Source organism: Macroventuria anomochaeta (assembly GCF_010093625.1).
Source record: "Macroventuria anomochaeta strain CBS 525.71 unplaced genomic scaffold BU25scaffold_8, whole genome shotgun sequence".
NCBI classification, from domain to species: Eukaryota; Fungi; Ascomycota; class Dothideomycetes; order Pleosporales; family Didymellaceae; genus Macroventuria; species Macroventuria anomochaeta.
Genome location: NW_022985369.1, coordinates 603,082 through 620,233, shown reverse-complemented (window position 1 = coordinate 620,233; position 17,152 = coordinate 603,082). Strand labels below are relative to the sequence as shown.

At 53.6% G+C, this 17,152-nt stretch overlaps 5 protein-coding genes across 5 annotated transcripts; 4 read left to right on the top strand and 1 right to left on the bottom strand.

Annotated features, from left to right (window-relative positions):
- Nucleotides 1-507: 507 nt before the first annotated feature.
- BU25DRAFT_265334 (carbohydrate-binding module family 43 protein) lies at nt 508-2,441 on the bottom strand. The gene is made up of 2 exons (XM_033701769.1): nt 2,101-2,441; nt 508-2,045 (listed from the first exon to the last, which is right to left on the bottom strand). The coding sequence occupies exons 1-2, from the start codon at nt 2,170-2,172 to the stop codon at nt 525-527; spliced, it is 1,593 nt and encodes a 530-aa protein (XP_033564273.1). The 5' UTR covers nt 2,173-2,441; the 3' UTR covers nt 508-524.
- Nucleotides 2,442-2,746: 305 nt separating this feature from the next.
- Nucleotides 2,747-3,226, top strand: BU25DRAFT_419720 (uncharacterized protein; the record flags this gene model as incomplete). The annotated part of the gene is made up of 1 exon (XM_033707959.1): nt 2,747-3,226. One exon carries the CDS (start codon nt 2,747-2,749, stop codon nt 3,224-3,226), a length of 480 nt encoding a protein of 159 aa, XP_033564272.1.
- A 2,010-nt stretch (nt 3,227-5,236) lies between these two features.
- On the top strand, nt 5,237-11,213 carry BU25DRAFT_336381 (glycosyltransferase family 48 protein; the record flags this gene model as incomplete). Its single annotated transcript, XM_033702628.1, has 3 exons — nt 5,237-5,421; nt 5,476-10,812; nt 10,862-11,213. The coding sequence occupies 3 exons, from the start codon at nt 5,237-5,239 to the stop codon at nt 11,211-11,213; spliced, it is 5,874 nt and encodes a 1,957-aa protein (XP_033564271.1).
- Nucleotides 11,214-11,705: 492 nt separating this feature from the next.
- BU25DRAFT_408678 (serine palmitoyltransferas-like protein 1) lies at nt 11,706-13,651 on the top strand. Its single transcript, XM_033705868.1, has 4 exons — nt 11,706-12,007; nt 12,064-12,164; nt 12,223-13,225; nt 13,277-13,651. Exons 1-4 carry the CDS (start codon nt 11,783-11,785, stop codon nt 13,472-13,474), a joined length of 1,527 nt encoding a protein of 508 aa, XP_033564270.1. The 5' UTR covers nt 11,706-11,782; the 3' UTR covers nt 13,475-13,651.
- Nucleotides 13,652-13,932: 281 nt separating this feature from the next.
- On the top strand, nt 13,933-15,554 carry BU25DRAFT_408677 (uncharacterized protein). Its single transcript, XM_033705867.1, has 3 exons — nt 13,933-14,575; nt 14,675-14,946; nt 15,002-15,554. Exons 1-3 carry the CDS (start codon nt 14,391-14,393, stop codon nt 15,106-15,108), a joined length of 564 nt encoding a protein of 187 aa, XP_033564269.1. The 5' UTR covers nt 13,933-14,390; the 3' UTR covers nt 15,109-15,554.
- The last annotated feature ends 1,598 nt before the right edge of the window (nt 15,555-17,152 follow it).

Sequence of the window (17,152 nt, the reverse complement as noted above, 5' to 3'; positions counted from 1 at the left end):
TCTAGACTTTACTCATGTGCAAACACATCCAGCACAAGTCCGTATTGACCATCTCCACATCGTATTACCCCGACTGTGCTTCAATGGCTGCATTTACTCGGTGTCTATTCTTGATCGGCAGTTGGTGTATCTCGTATATACGCTAAGTGAACCGTGAGTTGTTCATGAGTAGTGTGTTTCTTGCACAGCCCCCCATCTTACGCGCATCGCGACAGTCCCCGCTCAGGGGAACTCTGGGAGGCCTGACAACAAGAGCGAGGGGGAGATTCTACGATCCAAGCGTATTGCGGTTTAGATGATGATATTGCACATGAGTGACTATGCGTTAGCACAAGACGAACAAGTTTTGCAATGTTTTGATTCTCATTTCTGTGTATATTGAAAGAAAAGATTACACCCAGCTCGTATCCACAATCTCCACCTCCGAGCTCACAAACAAAGGGGAATATCACCGTCTCATCTTACTCTACCGCAAACCATGCAGAAAGTAAAGAAATTTTTTAGCACCGACACAGCTATGCCCTCTACAAGAGGATCATGGCCATGCCAGAGGCAACAGCCCCGAAGACGTACATGCCCAGACCCATACCGAGGCTGGGGACGGTAAGACCAGATGCAGCGCCAGTAGAGTTGGAGCTGGAGGAGCTGGAGCCTGAGGCCGTAGGAGCAGAGGTGACGGAACCAGTGCCAGCAGCACCGGCCTCCTTGAGGAGGTTGGAGCAGCCAGAGGCAGTGGGGGAGGCAGTGGCGGACTTGGTGGTGGCCTTGCCCTTGAAGCCGCAGCCGCCAGAGACAACCTTAGCGTAGGCGTTGAGAGCGAAAGACAGCTGCTCCTTGGCAGAGCACATGCCGTAGGCACCGTAGGCGCCGGCGGTGACGTTGCGATTGATGCCGGCGCAGTACTCGCCGTCCTTGAGACCGCAGACGTAGCCGAACATGTCACTGTAGTCATCCTCGGTAGCCTTGTCGGCGACAGTGCAGCTGAGGGTGTCCATCATGCAGGAGCAGAGCTGAGCGTTGGCGGTAGGAGGGAGAGGGTCAGACTCGGCCTCCCACTTTCCAGCCTTGACCGTAGGGCAAGAGGCAGCGGCGGTGTTGCTAGGCTTGTAGTCGGCCATCTTGACGCCGCTGGGAGTAGCCTTAGCGATCTCCTTGGAGAGGTTGTCGAAGTCCTTGTTGGTGGTGACCTTGCCGTCCTTGATGGTAGCGAGACCGAACTCGTTGGCCTCCTCGAAGTACATGTAGACAATACCACCGGACCAGACACCAGTCATCTCATCGCCGTAAAGAGTACCGACCTCGGTGAAGACACGAGGACGAGGGGTGTTGCAACCGTACTCGGCGAAGAAAACGGGGACGTTGTATTTCTCGAACTCCTCGGTGCGGACATCGAAGCCGGACTCCTTGAACGAAGATTCACCGCACCACGAGTAGATGTTGTAGCCCCAGAAGTCGATAGCATCCTCGCTGTTTCCACAGTCGAAGTAGTTCGCGAGGTTCTCCCGGATATCAGCATCGTCATTGGTGGCATAACCGACACCGACGGCGCGGTAGTTCTTGCTCTTGATGTAAGCCTTGCTGTCACGGACAGCGGCCTTGACGAAAGCAGAAGCCAGAGTGTTGTTGGGCTGGTTAGAAACCTCGTTACCAGCGAAGAAACCGAGAGTGTTGTCGTATTTCATCAGCTCATCGATGACGCTGGTGTAGCGGGAGTAGAGAGTGGTGGTCCATTCAGCATCATTACGGTTGATGGAGTTGCCGGGCTCAGACAGATCGGCGACAACATAGATACCAGCGTCGGCAAACGCGTTCATGCAGTCCTTGTGATCCTTCTCGGGGTCGATCGCGTAGACACGGATGGTGTTGGTTTTGAGCTTCTTGAGGTACTCGATGTCGCGCTTGCAAGCCGTGCTGTCAGCAAGCGGGTCGGTGATGTTCAGATCATCAGAATCTGTGGATGTGGTATTCGAGTTGACTTCCTGCTGGTAAGCAACACCCTTCATGAAGAATTGGGTGCCATTGTTCTTGTAGAAGAACTTCGAGCCCTGCGTTACTGTTAGGACCCTGCATGACGCCTGCCGCTGTCGTGGAACAGCGTACCTTGATAACAATAGGATCGACGGCGGCGTGCACACCGGCAAGCAGCGCTGTCGCAGCAATGAGGCCCCGCATAGTGATAGTTATCCGACCAAAGAAAATATCCAAGGAATGTCACAGGTGTTGGCAGAACTTGGTGTTGAGACGCCGAGCACTTGAGGTCACGGCACGTCTAAATGGTGTTTGGAAGGCGCAGAATGGGGTGAAAGAGTGTGACGCAGCAGCAAACGGCGCTGGATGCAAGAAAAGATACAGAGATATGATGTAAAGAGTGACTGGTAAAACAGAAAATTCACAGTGGAAACAGCACTGAAGCAGCCTGAGTGAAGAAGTGAGAGGTTGACCAAGCTTCCCCAAGGCGGATCAGCAAGGTCGAAGATGACCCCTGAGGCTAGGCCAGTTTCATAATTTTGGATTCCTAGCCCGAGTCCCGCTGCGCTCCACCCCGATCGCCTGCCAAGTGTGTCTCGGAATTCTAGAAGCGCTATGGTGCTTCTCTGGCATGTTGCTGTGCACGCAGTTCACCCATCTTGACCTTGCGAGAAGCGCTGAAGTGAAAACAGACGCCAGCGAACGAAGTCAGCGCGCTTGAGACGCAGGTACAACGACGCGTATGCGCAATTTTCTGCAACCCCCACTGGCGGCCGTCATGCCCCACAATAGCACTTGCAGATCGATGACGCTGATTCCGACCGGAAGGCTGCATCCTCATGCGCTGTCAAGACTGATACAAAACGCAATGCCGTCGGGACGCCACGCTCGATATGCGTGTGATGTTTTTGACAGATGCGTGCTGTCGTCGGTCTTGTTTGGGTCGCACACGGCGGCCGACACACGACAAGGAGGGCCTGAAGGGGAAATCAGGCGCGAGTACACCGGTACCTGCATGCATGCAGCTGAAACGGGTGTGGCGAAGCAGCGAGGCGACCAATCGTACACTGTATTGGGAGAGTTGTTACTGAGCTACCAGCTCTTCTCGCCTTGCAACCGCGTATGGTCGTATGCACTGCACTATTGGACGACGATAGCTGTAGAGGAAGAGCACAGCCAGCTCGGTTGCATACTGTGTGTCCACATGGTGCTCGTGAGAGGCGAGTTTGAGGGTTGTGCTCCTAGGAGTGGCGGTTGAATGGGCTACCAGCTAATAAAGCTGGTGCGCGGCAAAAAGAACAGCTTAATAGTCGTCTTTCACCTGCTGCTTTATACAAATTCTTATTCTGAAGCTTTACGTGTCGCTGCTGCTAGCCTCGCGTCCAGTGTAAGCCAGAGGCGGACGAAAGCCAGGAAATTGCGCAGTCAACGCAATCATGATCTCAACTAGTGGTGCTTGTAACGAGATTAAGGTGTGCGTCCCAAAGTGTTCGCTTTGTAACGCACCCGTGGACCGCGAATTTGACATGTGGGAACAGGAGTGTCTAATATAGCCCTTAAGGCCCAGGCCCCTTGCCCGAACAGTACATACTGCCGTTGGCAATTTCGTCATCTTGCAAACCGTTTGAAGGACTTACTATCAATCGCCACGCAGCACTCAGGGGGGCAATCTTGCAATCTTCTGGGTGACAGTGGCTTCAACAAGGAGTACAGGCCTGACAAGTGTGCAAGTGCAGCGGAAGGGGGCGGGCGTGGAGCATCCGGTTTCCACTCGGCAGCAGGTTGGCAGCCTCAACAGTCGGCTGAATCGCTCAGGCTGTCAGCCCCCTTCCTGCTTCTGGCGTTGCGACACACCGTTGGCCGGGATCGAGCGGGAGCAGCGCCACGCCGCCATTGGCCATGAGCGATAAGAAGAAGTGCACTATCGCTATCGCGCCGTCGCAGCAGACAGGCTGGCAGCACCAATCCCAGCGCTGGTCTTCCTCGTTTCGGTTTGATCAACGAGCGGGCCCATTTGCCGTGTGCACTTGTGCACGGGTCCTGCAGTGTCGTGACGTGGACTGCGAGTGGTTGAGTGGGTGCATGGCAGACGTGCAGCCCGTGGAATGATGATGAGCAGACGTCTAGGGAGAGCTTTCACAGCGCAGCAAGAACAATGCAGCGCCCTTCGAGAATCAACTGAGCGTGCGGCCAGGGTGCAAGACAGTCTCAACTGCAGCCGTTAACTACATGGAGTTTTGCTCGGGCATGTCGATTATCGATGTGCACTGCGACCGATCGGGGATCCCAACACGATGGTTTTTTTAGAACCTGTTTTCCCCAGCATTCCCGCCACGCTTGCGTGCATTGCAATGGTGGATGGAAGAGCAGTGCTGGGCACAAAAGAGAAAGAAGAGCAGCATCACCACCATTGCTTGCGCAAGACCATATGTAGATAGATATATCCAGCCCTCGTGCACGCTGTGAAAGGCCTCATCATACCAAGTGGCAACGACATTTGCTGCAACTGCTAGGCGTGAAGAACTGCGAGGGTACCCATGCGTAGCCCATTCACGGCATTAGTCTAGCTTGGCGCGAGCCTCTCATTTTCAGGGGAAGCTCCTCAAAAGGTCTTTTACCGGCCCTCTCGCATTCATCACGCTCGCTCCTTTCCCTCTCCGACTCTTGCGGTGCTGCTCTTTTCCCTCCTAGTTCTTTCACACTGCCTCTCGTTCTGCGTTGAGGTTGTTTGATCGTCCGCGGAGGTCCTTCCCTGTTTTTTGAGGGGAGCCGCTACCACCCACCTAATTCGCCCAGCAGAAGAAAGCGCCGACTCGCCGCGCGTCTCCTTTGGCAACAACAACGGACTGCAGCTGCAGCAGCGCCTTCACCTTCGTTAGCATCATAACAACGCCCCCCCGGCCTCTTTCCCGAAAAACAGGTCGTTTAGCGCAGGCTGTGCACCTATCTTGATTTCGTTCCTAGGGCAATCATAGTCCTGTTTCACCCTCGCCCATCACCTGCGTCCTCCCTCGCTACGGCGACAACACTCGCTCTCCGCACCACGCTCGCGCACCGTCGCAGCAATTAGCCATCGACCTACGCTGCGGCTATCTTAATACGATCAATTCGACGTTGCCGCCTCTAATGCCCATTGTTTGAGGTACGCACATACCCTCGTCTCGCCTGCGACACACAGTGTTTCAGACGCAGCCCCGCGCCTGCGCAACGATAGTTTGTTGACAGCTCAACCGCAGTTTCTACATAGCAACTCTAATCTTCCCCCACGATGTCCGGACATCCGCAGGGAGGCCACTACGACGACGGCTACGGCCACAGTCAGGGCCAGGCCCAGCCCCAGGGCCAGGACTCGTACTATCACGACGACCAGCAATACGGCCAGTACCACGACGATGCCCGTGGGCAACAGGGTCACTACCAGCAGAACGGCAACGACGCCTACTATGACGAACAGTGCGTTTTGTCACCCCTTGCCCCCAATGGCAGCAATTGCTAACTCCGCTACAGAGCCTACTACGACGGCCAGCAGGGCGGCCACTATCAACAGAACGGCGGATACTATGATGACCACCAAGGTCAGCAACAGGGTTACCAAGACGAATACTACAACGACCAGTATTACGACCAAGGTGGCGCCCAGGATGGATATGCACAGAACGCCCAGGGCGGCCAGCCCAGACGTCGCCAGCACGACTCCGAGGAGGATTCTGAGACCTTCAGCGACTTCACAATGAGGTCTGACATGGCTCGCGCGACCGATATGGACTACTACGGTCGTGGTGATGAAAGGTACAACAGCTACGGTGGCGATGGCAACCGCGGATACCGCCCTCCTTCGTCACAGGTTTCGTATGGTGGCAACCGCTCATCTGGTGCATCGACGCCCATCTACGGCATGGACTACTCGAACGCTCTGCCTGCCGGTCAGCGTTCGCGTGAGCCCTACCCTGCCTGGACCACCGAGGCCCAGATTCCCTGCACAAAGGAGGAGATCGAGGACATTTTCCTTGACCTCACTGCCAAGTTCGGATTCCAGCGTGACAGCATGAGGAACATGTACGACCATTTCATGACTCTGCTCGACTCGCGTGCATCTCGCATGTCGCCCAACCAGGCTCTTCTGTCTCTGCACGCCGACTACATCGGTGGAGAGAACGCCAACTTCCGCCGGTGGTACTTTGCTGCTCACCTCGATCTCGACGACGCTGTCGGTTTCGCCAACATGAACCTTGGAAAGGCCAACCGTAGGACGCGTAAGGCCCGCAAGGCGGCGAAGAAGAAGGCTGGCGAGAACCCCGGCAACGAGGCTGAGACTCTCGAGGCATACGAGGGTGACAACAGTCTGGAGGCTGCGGAGTACCGCTGGAAGACAAGGATGAACCGCATGTCGCAGCACGACCGTGTTCGCCAGGTCGCTCTCTACCTGCTCTGCTGGGGTGAAGCCAACCAGGTCCGTTTCATGCCTGAGTTGCTCTGCTTCATCTTCAAGTGCGCGGACGACTACCTCAACTCCCCTGCTGGGCAAGCCCAAACCGAGCCCATCGAGGAGTTCACATACCTGAATGACATTGTCACACCTTTATACCAGTACTGCCGGGATCAGGGTTACGAGATTCAAGATGGCAAGTACGTCCGCCGCGAGCGCGACCATGCTGCTATCATTGGATACGACGACATCAACCAGCTTTTCTGGTACCCTGAAGGTCTTGAGCGCATTGTCTTCGAGGACAAGTCCCGCATCGTCGATCTCCCTCCCGCTGATCGCTATGCAAAGCTCAAGGACGTCGTATGGAAGAAGGTCTTCTTCAAGACATACTACGAGCGACGTTCTTGGTTCCACATGCTGGTCAACTTCAACCGCATCTGGGTTATCCACTTGTCAGCTTTCTGGTTCTACACTGTCTACAACTCGCAACCTGTCTACACCAAGAATTACCAGCAGCAGATTGATAACCGACCGAACAAGGCCGCCACCATGTCCGCTGTCGCACTCGGTGGAGCTATCGCCTCTTTGATCCAGATTCTGGCTACGTGCGTTGAGTGGGCTTACGTTCCTCGCAGATGGGCTGGTGCCCAGCACTTGACCAAGCGTCTTCTGTTCCTCATCCTGGTCTTCGCAGTGAACGTTGGTCCCAGTGTCTACATATTCGCTATCAGCCAAACAGGATTGATTGCCAATGTCTTGGGCGGTGTCCAACTGACCATTGCTTTCATTACCTACATCTTCTTCTCGGTCATGCCTCTCGGTGGTCTCTTTGGAAGCTACCTCACCCGCAACTCGCGCAAGTACGTTGCCAGTCAGACCTTCACGGCCAGCTACCCTCGTCTCAAGGGCAACGACATGTGGATGTCTTACGGTCTCTGGGTTCTCGTCTTTGCTGCGAAGCTCGCTGAGTCTTACTTCTTCTTGACTCTGTCGATCAAAGATCCCATCCGTATCTTGTCGCACATGAAGAAGCCTGACTGTCTGGGTGATGCTATCTTCAAAGACATTCTCTGCAAGTACCAGCCTAGGATCTTGCTTGGTCTGATGTACTTCATGGATCTGGTTCTCTTCTTCTTGGATTCCTATCTGTGGTACATCATCGCCAACATGTTGTTCTCCGTCTCCCGATCGTTCTACCTCGGTGTCTCCATCTGGACTCCATGGAGGAACATCTTCTCTCGTCTGCCGAAGCGTATCTACTCAAAGATCCTCGCCACCACGGACATGGAGATCAAGTACAAGCCCAAGGTTCTCATTTCCCAGATCTGGAACGCTGTTGTCATCTCCATGTATCGCGAGCATCTCCTTGCTATCGACCACGTCCAGAAGCTTTTGTACCACCAGGTCCCTTCTGAGCAGGAGGGCAAGCGCACTCTCCGTGCCCCTACCTTCTTCGTCTCTCAGGAAGACCACTCGTTCAAGACCGAATTCTTCCCTGCTCAGAGTGAGGCTGAGCGTCGTATTTCTTTCTTCGCTCAGTCTCTGTCTACGCCCATTCCTGAGCCTCTGCCCGTCGACAACATGCCCACTTTCACCGTTATGATTCCTCACTACGGAGAGAAGATCCTTCTTTCGCTCCGTGAGATCATTCGTGAAGATGAGCCATACTCCCGTGTCACCCTTCTAGAGTATCTCAAGCAGCTTCACCCTCACGAGTGGGATTGCTTCGTCAAGGACACCAAGATCCTCGCAGATGAGACTTCGCAGTTCAACGGAGATGATGAGAAGAACGAGAAGGATACCGCTAAGAGCAAGATTGACGATCTTCCCTTCTACTGCATTGGTTTCAAGTCCGCCGCTCCCGAGTACACTCTCCGAACCCGTATTTGGGCCTCGCTTCGTTCTCAGACTTTGTACCGCACTATCTCTGGTTTCATGAACTACAGCCGTGCGATCAAGCTCTTGTACCGTGTTGAGAACCCCGAGGTTGTGCAGATGTTTGGTGGTAACTCCGACAAGCTTGAGCGTGAGCTCGAGCGCATGGCCAGGCGCAAGTACAAGATCTGTGTTTCTATGCAGCGATACGCCAAGTTCACCAAGGAAGAGCGCGAGAACACCGAGTTCCTGCTCCGTGCCTACCCCGATCTCCAGATTGCCTACCTGGACGAGGAGCCGCCTGTTAATGAGGGTGACGAGCCCCGTATCTACTCCGCTTTGATCGACGGCCACTCCGAGATTATGGACAATGGCTTGCGCCGACCCAAGTTCCGCGTTCAGCTTTCCGGCAATCCCATTCTTGGTGACGGCAAGTCTGACAACCAGAATCACGCTATCATCTTCTACCGTGGTGAATACATCCAGCTTATCGATGCCAACCAGGACAATTACCTCGAGGAGTGCTTGAAGATCCGCAGCGTTCTCGCTGAATTCGAAGAGATGACCACCGACAACGTTTCTCCCTACACTCCCGGCATTCCCAACTCAAACTTCAACCCTGTTGCCATTCTCGGAGCTCGTGAATACATTTTCTCTGAGAACATCGGTATTCTTGGTGACATCGCTGCTGGAAAGGAACAGACATTCGGTACTATGTTCGCCCGTACCCTGGCTCAGATCGGTGGTAAGCTCCATTACGGTCATCCTGATTTCCTCAACGGTATCTTCATGACAACGCGTGGTGGTGTCTCCAAGGCTCAGAAGGGTCTCCATCTCAACGAAGATATCTACGCTGGTATGAACGCTCTCCTCCGTGGTGGTCGCATAAAGCACTGCGAGTACTACCAATGTGGTAAGGGTCGTGATTTGGGCTTCGGTTCCGTCCTCAACTTCACCACCAAGATCGGTACTGGTATGGGTGAGCAGATGTTGTCTCGCGAGTACTACTACATGGGTACCCAGCTGCCTCTCGACCGTTTCCTGTCCTTCTACTACGCCCATCCCGGTTTCCACATCAACAACATGTTCATTATGTTGTCGGTGCAGTGCTTCATGTTCGTCCTCCTGCACTTGGGAGCACTCAACCACGAGACCATCCTCTGCCAGTTCAACAAGGACCTTCCGATCACCGACCCGCAGTGGCCTAACGGCTGTGCCAACTTGGTTCCCGTCTTCGACTGGGTTGCCCGTTGTATCATGTCCATCTTCATCGTCTTCTTCATCGCTTTCGTACCTCTTGTCGTCCAAGAGCTTACTGAGCGTGGTTTCTGGCGCGCTGCTACCCGTCTGGCCAAGCACTTCTCTTCTGGATCACCTTTCTTCGAGGTTTTCGTCACCCAGATCTACGCCAACTCGCTCCAGACCAACTTGTCCTACGGTGGTGCTCGTTACATTGGTACTGGCCGTGGTTTCGCCACTGCTCGCATCCCCTTCGGTATCCTCTACTCTCGTTTTGCTGGACCTTCCATCTACCTGGGTGCTCGTGCCCTAATGATGCTTGTCTTCGCTACAATCACCGTTTGGGGTCCATGGCTCATATACTTCTGGGCGTCCCTGTTGTCTCTCTGCCTTGCGCCATTCCTCTTCAACCCCCACCAGTTCTCTTGGGACGACTTCTTCATTGACTACAGGGAATACCTCCGCTGGCTGTCTCGTGGAAACACCCGTTCTCACAGCGCCTCTTGGATCGGTTACTGCCGTCTGTCCCGAACGCGTATCACTGGTTACAAGCGCAAGATTCTTGGAGACCCATCCTCGAAGCTTTCTGGAGACGTACCTCGTGCGGCCTTCAGCAACATCTTCATGGCTGAGGTCCTTGGTCCTCTGGTCTTGGTCGCCGTCACCGTCATCCCGTACCTTTTCATAAACGCTCAGACTGGTGTACCCAACCGCCAAACCGAGTTGGACTCCGAAACCAAGAGCTCGGGAGACGACCCCAAGGCTGCCGGTGCTTTGGTCCGTGTCGCGGTCATTGCTTTCGGTCCCATCGCCGTCAACGCTGGTGTTCTCGGTGGTCTCTTCGCCTTGGCTTGTTGCGCGGGTCCTCTTCTCAGCATGTGCTGCAAGAAGTTCGGTGCTGTCCTTGCCGCTATTGCTCACGCCATTGCCGTCATCATGCTCCTCGTCTTCTTTGTCGTCATGATGTTCTTGGAAGGGTTCAGTTTCCCCAGGGCTCTTGCTGGCATGATTGCCGTCGTCGCCATCCAGCGTTTCGTCTTCAAGCTCATCATCACCCTCGCTCTCACTCGTGAGTTCAAGGCTGATACCTCCAACATCGCCTGGTGGACTGGTAAATGGTACACCATGGGTTGGCACACGCTCTCCCAGCCTGGCCGTGAATTCCTTTGCAAGATCACCGAGCTCGGTTTCTTCGCTGCCGATTTCATTCTGGGACACGTTTTGCTCTTTTTCATGCTTCCGATCCTGTTGATCCCTTACGCCGACAAGTTCCACTCGGTCATGCTGTTCTGGCTGCGACCAAGGTACGTAGTTCTCTGTATCATTCAAAGCGCATCTACTAACAAGCAATAGTCGTCAAATCCGTCCTCCTATCTACTCGCTGAAGCAGACCAAGCTTCGCAAGCGCAGAGTAGTTCGTTACGCGATCTTGTACTTCGTACTGCTTGTCGTCTTCCTTGCTCTCATTGTTGGCCCTATCGTTGCCGGCAAGCAGATCAAGCTCAGCGTCACGTTGCCCATGGAGCTCCTCCAACCCACAGGATACAGCAACAACGACACTTCAAGCACACCAACTGGCACGTGTATCCATGGTGCATGCCCGGTGTACCAGGGTGGCGACTCCGACTCCGGTTCTACGGACGACACTGCCGAAGCTACAGCAACAGAGGCCGCTCGCCGCTTCCGTCGTTACATGGCGTATTGAAATGTTTCTGACGACTGGCGGATCCACAGGTCAGCAGCCTTGACATTTTGCATTGTAAAACATGGGCGGAAGCATAGCGTGAGGACCTGGCTGGTCCCATAACGATAGTAATATTCGACTTAGCATTTATTTGTGTTTTGGGGTGTTGAGTGGAGCTAGACGCACTTCAACCTCTTTCTTTTTGGACAACTACTCCGCTTGAGCCGCGGACTTTGCACATATACTACGATGGGATCGTTTTGGTTCATGGGACGGCGAATATGTTAGAAAGAGATTGCACTACATTTTAAATACATGAAGATTTCAGTTCAATAAACTTTTTGCCTTGGCCATGAGTGATTTGCGACGCATTCTCGACTGTGTGCTGCTTGAAGTGAGGAGACGTGCTGACATGCTTGATTGCTACAATTCAAAGTCGGGCAAAGGCAGTGGCATGAACACGTGAGGGAAATTAGACGCGCTGACGTCCCGCTGCTCTCCGCGTGTCGCCGCAACCCCCGAACTTCGAGGAGGTCCACGGTTTATTCGCAGTCCGCACGGCCACAACACCCAGACTCTGAGACACCACGATGGACCTACATGAAGTGCAGAATGCGACCGTCCGGTTTTTGAACGACGCCAATACCTATCTAGAGAGGATACCCGGCTCTTCGATCGCGGTGCGCTACATCAAGTCGAGTTACCAGAATGATCCGGTCAGAAGCGCAGTCGAGCTGTTCCTGTTCCTCTTCGCCGTGAGGTACCTGCTTGCGCCGAAGTATAGTACACAGAAGAAGGTGCACCTCACAGACGCGGTATGTTGTGCGAGTTGATCAGAATAGGAGCGGGAGCAGGGCTGACTGGGAAATAGGAGATCGATGAGCTCGTAGAGGACTGGACGCCTGAACCGCTTGTTGCAGTGCCTACCTCGTTCGAGGAGCTCGACAATGAGAAGAGGCCTGTGATTGTAGGGTATGGCGCCCTGGGATCCTTAATGTATTGGCGCAATGCGATGCTAACATCGGCGCAGACCTACAGGACCCAAGTCGAAGCTCTCAAACGGCCGTACCGTCACGAACCTCGCCTCCTTCAACTTCTACAACTTCGTCGCAAACGAGACGCTCAAAGAGAAAGCCATCCAGACCCTCCGCACTTATGGTGTTGGTCCTTGCGGTCCCCCCGGTTTCTACGGCACACAAGATGTACACATAAAGACAGAGCAGGATGTCGCTGCGCATTTGGGTGTGCCCGCCTGTATCATCTACGCGCAGTCCTTCTCCACTATTTCGAGTGTCATTCCTTCTTTCTGCAAGCGTGGAGACATCATTGTTGCGGACAAGGCAGTGAACTTCCCTGTGCGCAAAGGTATTCAGATCTCTAGGAGCACGGTGCGCTGGTACGAACACAACGATATGGAGGATCTGGAGAAGGTGCTGCAAAGGGTCATCAAGGAGCAGGCCGGCAAGCCCCTCACACGGCGCTTCATCATCACTGAGGGTCTGTTCGAGAACATGGGCGACGTTGTCGACCTGCCCAAGCTGATCGAGCTGAAGCTCAAGCACAAGTTCCGCCTCATCCTCGACGAAAGCTGGTCTTACGGTGTTTTGGGCAGGACTGGACGCGGTGTCACTGAAGCCCAGAACGTCGATGCGACTGAGGTTGACATGATCGTTGGCTCGCTATCGGGATCCTTGTGCGCAGCGGGAGGATTCTGTGCTGGTAATGAGGAGGTTGTGGAACACCAGCGCATTTCTTCAGCTTCGTACACATACTCTGCTGCACTGCCAGCGCTGCTTTCGACAACCGCGAGCGAGACTATTTCACTTCTGCAGGAGCAGCCTGAGATCCTGACCAGTCTGAGGGAGAGAATCGAGGCGATGCGCGCACAGCTCGATCCCAGGAGTGACTGGGTCAAGTGTACGAGTTCGGTGGATAACCCCATTATGCTGCTTGTCCTTAAGGATGAGGTCATCGCGGCCAAGAACTTCAGCATCGATGACCAGAACCAGATTCTGCGCGATGTCGTTGACGAGGTACGTCCTTTGATATGCTCACTACTAGTAACCGATAGCTAACTTCTACAGTGTCTCGCAAACGGTGTTCTGATCACACGACTAAAGCCTTTCCCACTTGGTCTCGGTGCTAACCCTCGCGACGCCGGCTGGCAACCTGTGCCTGCCCTCAAGGTGTGCATTACCATCGGGTTGACGAAGAAGGAGACCGAGAAGGCAGGTGTCATTATACGACACGCCATCACCAAGATCGTCTCGAGGAGGAAGTAGAGCCTCGACGACCTGCTACGAGTACGATTCATGTTGGGTTTGGTGAACGGAGCATCGTCTTTCCCGTTGCAGCGAGCATCTTTGTTTGCGAGCCACTCCTCTGTACGAAACTTGGTCAGATAGATATACTTTTTGTAATGCATAATACCGATGGTTAGTCCACTGTCGACTCTGCAATCAGATCAGACCAACATACATATCAATTGATCGAATCAGGACAGATATGGGAAAAACTTGGGGGTGCTATGTAAGCCGCCAAACACACAAACTCCACACGAACACGTTTCGTACATGGGCGCACAAGAACGATTACCACGTGTGAGCCGGCTAAGAAATGCGTCACACATACGAGAAGACAAATTCGCATGTGCTCAGACACGGCAAACTTGGTTTCTGGAATCGTGATGTTGGTTCCGCGGCCAGCCTCCTCACCAGCCATCGCCAATGGCAGCGGCACTAGAGACCGAGCCTGCATGAACATCAGGGTAGCTGCGCGCCCACGTTTCTTATGATCCGTCTGATCCATCTCGCACGTTCTTACCGACTTCCATCGCTCCTTCCTGCATCTGCGTCGTCTACACGTCTGCGGTAAATAATCGAGACGCTCTCCACATTTCCTGCCCCGCAACGCATCGTCCCGCAGACAACGTCATTCGCTTGCGCCCGCTGCCGGCTGTACCACCGCGACGCGCCTCGACTTGAGTGCTGCGGCGAGCGATCCAAGACATCGAAGCCTGTCCGTAGAAGAGCAGGGAAGCAACTGTAGGGGCGAGCCACGGCTATACGGCTGCGTGCCAAGTCAATCTCGCAAGCAAGCGCATCTGCGGCATCCCGCTCGCTCATCTACCAGGGCCTCGACAACTTCGAGAGCTCAAACCTTGTCTGAAGCACCGAACAAGCTACCACATTATACACAATGGCGCGCGCAGGCCACTCAGGGACGGTTGTTGGGTCGGCTGTTGTGGTACGGGAGAAGTACTATTGGCCGGATCTGCAACTCAATATCTGGACTATTGTTATGCTGGCGACAGCAGGCACAATATTGGGTGTGAATGCGCAGTTCATGCAGATACAGGATCGTATGGGATTGGGCACACCATGGTGAGTACCAACATACACTGGCGAACGTCAACTATATACCCAGGCGCCCAGCATGCAACTTAAACTCTATGAGAAAGACAACGCTGACGTACACCCCAGGATCATGCCCTACGGTGTAACAGTCGGCGCGCTCGCGATAATATTCATCATCATCGAAATCGTCTACATCGCGCAGCGCAAACTCCTGCCCGGCACCATGATGCTGCTCTCCTTCATTCTGCTCGTCCTCTTCATCGCCGGCATCATTGGGACAGCGATCCAGCTTTTCGCTGGGCCGAACATCAACAACCAGTGCAACACGTATGTTTTCAACGATAACAGCAGTGGGCCGAATGCGAACACGCTCGCGTTTCTGCAGCAGAGGAATATCTGTAAGTGGATCTGCGGGAAAGGAGTGAAGAAAGATGGAGGCTAACGAATCCCAAGGCCAGTGCTGGCAGGCAGCCTTCGCGTTCTGGATCGTCGGATCCGTGTTTCTGGTCTGGATGATGATTATGGCTAGCCAGGTCAACTCGAACCAGTACCGCGATTGAGCAACCAAATAAGGGACGCGTCTTTTACTTTTCAAAACTTTATATTTACGGCATATACGAAATCTTGCGGGACGAATGGGATCATGTGCATAGGATGGTAATGGAGGGACGGAAGGATGGGATATGAGATACCACTGCTTAGCAGCCACGGCGTTATTGGAAGTCAAGATGTTGCTATGAGATACAGAGCATTTGGCTTCTGTAAGGGAAGAGAAGAATCGTGAGATGCCACGACGTATCACATAATCTCAGCTACGCATAGCATGGCTTCAAGGTCATGAAATCTCATCAAACGTTCATAATGCAAGTCTATGCCAATCCCGAGTCCATGCTCGAGTCCGTAACTCCGTTCAATGATAGTCATGTCTTGATGTAAGAACCCCCTGTCTCACACTTTTGGTATCCTTCCCATTACCATCACCGCATGGTCATCCTTCTACGCCTCCAGTGTCGTAACATCCACCTCCCCCTTCTTCGTCTCCTTAGTCAGCGTCTTCTCTAACTGCAGATGCTCCTTCTCTTCCTGTGGGCTCTTCACCAAATGTTTTGCAACCTGTGCGATCTTGCTGACTGAGCTTTTGCGCTCGATTGGCGGTGGTGATTCTGTGCTGTTGGAGTTGTGTGTGGGGTCGACGGTGCCGGGGGAGGTGGTGGTGGTCGAGTCGGTGTTGGAGGAGGGATGGAGGGAGATGTGTGGGTGGGCGGGCTCTAAAGGTGTTGTTAGTTGTGCTTGAGGAGATTTGATCGGTCCGGTGCGAGGTGGTGGAATGCATTGTCAATGTGTTGCAAGGTTTGACTGGGTGCAAGCACGGTATCGGGCTTCCGGATGTGTGGTGCGATATGCTCTATCCACAGGGGGCTGCAAGGCCGGTGTAGCATCGGTGTAGCATCGGTGTAGCATGTGTAAAGACAGACTAGGATAGCGCAGGCTATGATTTACACCATAGCACCAATGCTGTTGCATAGTATACCATATACGGTGAATCCATGCAAAGCCGCTGCGCTATTCGGCAAATCATACATCTAGAAAGTGACGAACCTTTGAACTGGAGCGAAGCGTCTGAAGCCATGTTTCCTGATTTGCTGATCCTTCTCCGCTGGTTTTGGGCCGGTAGTGGTCGTCGCACGATATGTATTGCCGATCTGATTTGTATCGTGTAATCCGTGTAATTGTGAGGTCAAAGAAAAAGCTCTGCCTGCGTGGGTGTTGATATACGGCAACTCGTATCCTTGCAGAGAAAGACAGGGATACGTCAGCGGCTGACGAAACAGGAAATCGGGGCTGTGTAGCGGGGGAGGTGCGTTCCAGGATTGTGGTGATCGAGATTGGCGAGTGAACATCGAACGAAACGCATACACACATATTCAAAAGAGTAAACGAACAGAATATCCCAATAGTATCCTGGCTAATATTGATTCTCAAAGTATCGTTGAAAGTTCATCTCTTACAACAGCGGTGTCCGCCCAGTCTCTTGTTTGATAATAATTCGAACCGTGTGCTTCCATTCATCATATCGCAGACAAGGTAAGCTTCTTACATCATCAAGTTCTTCATGCACCAGCCGCAACCCCTCTGCGGGCTCTAGTTTTACTATGCCTATTCCCACGCGCTTGAACAGATGCGCTGCTGCGTCGACGAGTTCTAGAAGGAGCAGACGCCGGCTGCACTTCCATAATCCATATCCTGCCCTTCGTTGCCGCTTAGTCGACCACAGAGCATATAGAACCACTGAGAAACCTCGCTGCCTTGTCTCATGAGAGTCGCTTCCAGGAGGGGATGGTCAAGTGCACCGTGGCACCTATCGAACAGACCGCGCCCTTCTGGCCACAAATCCCCCTTCAGGTCCAACCAACCACCCGTTAGCTGGCCTGTACCGTCCTCTCATGCATATTCGAGGTGGAAATCCTTTACCTCAATCACTACATCATCGTCCCATTGACGGGTGGAGCTGTTTTGTACTGGCTCGTCGACTGAGGCCCAGGACCAGCTTGGGGCGCGATAGACATTGTTCTGAGCGAGATAGGTTTTTCCTGGTACACCCAG

Coding starts and splice junctions, on each gene's coding strand:
- BU25DRAFT_265334 (XM_033701769.1), bottom strand. CDS start 2,172: ATGCGGGGCCTCATTGCTGCGACAGCGCTGCTTGCCGGTGTGCACGCC. Junction 2,046..2,100: donor TCGATCCTATTGTTATCAAG/GTACGCTGTTCC, acceptor ACAGTAACGCAG/GGCTCGAAGTTCTTCTACAA.
- BU25DRAFT_408678 (XM_033705868.1), top strand. CDS start 11,783: ATGGACCTACATGAAGTGCAGAATGCGACCGTCCGGTTTTTGAACGAC. Junction 12,165..12,222: donor AAGAGGCCTGTGATTGTAGG/GTATGGCGCCCT, acceptor ACATCGGCGCAG/ACCTACAGGACCCAAGTCGA. Junction 13,226..13,276: donor TGCGCGATGTCGTTGACGAG/GTACGTCCTTTG, acceptor TAACTTCTACAG/TGTCTCGCAAACGGTGTTCT.
- BU25DRAFT_408677 (XM_033705867.1), top strand. CDS start 14,391: ATGGCGCGCGCAGGCCACTCAGGGACGGTTGTTGGGTCGGCTGTTGTG. Junction 14,576..14,674: donor ATGGGATTGGGCACACCATG/GTGAGTACCAAC, acceptor CGTACACCCCAG/GATCATGCCCTACGGTGTAA. Junction 14,947..15,001: donor TCTGCAGCAGAGGAATATCT/GTAAGTGGATCT, acceptor ACGAATCCCAAG/GCCAGTGCTGGCAGGCAGCC.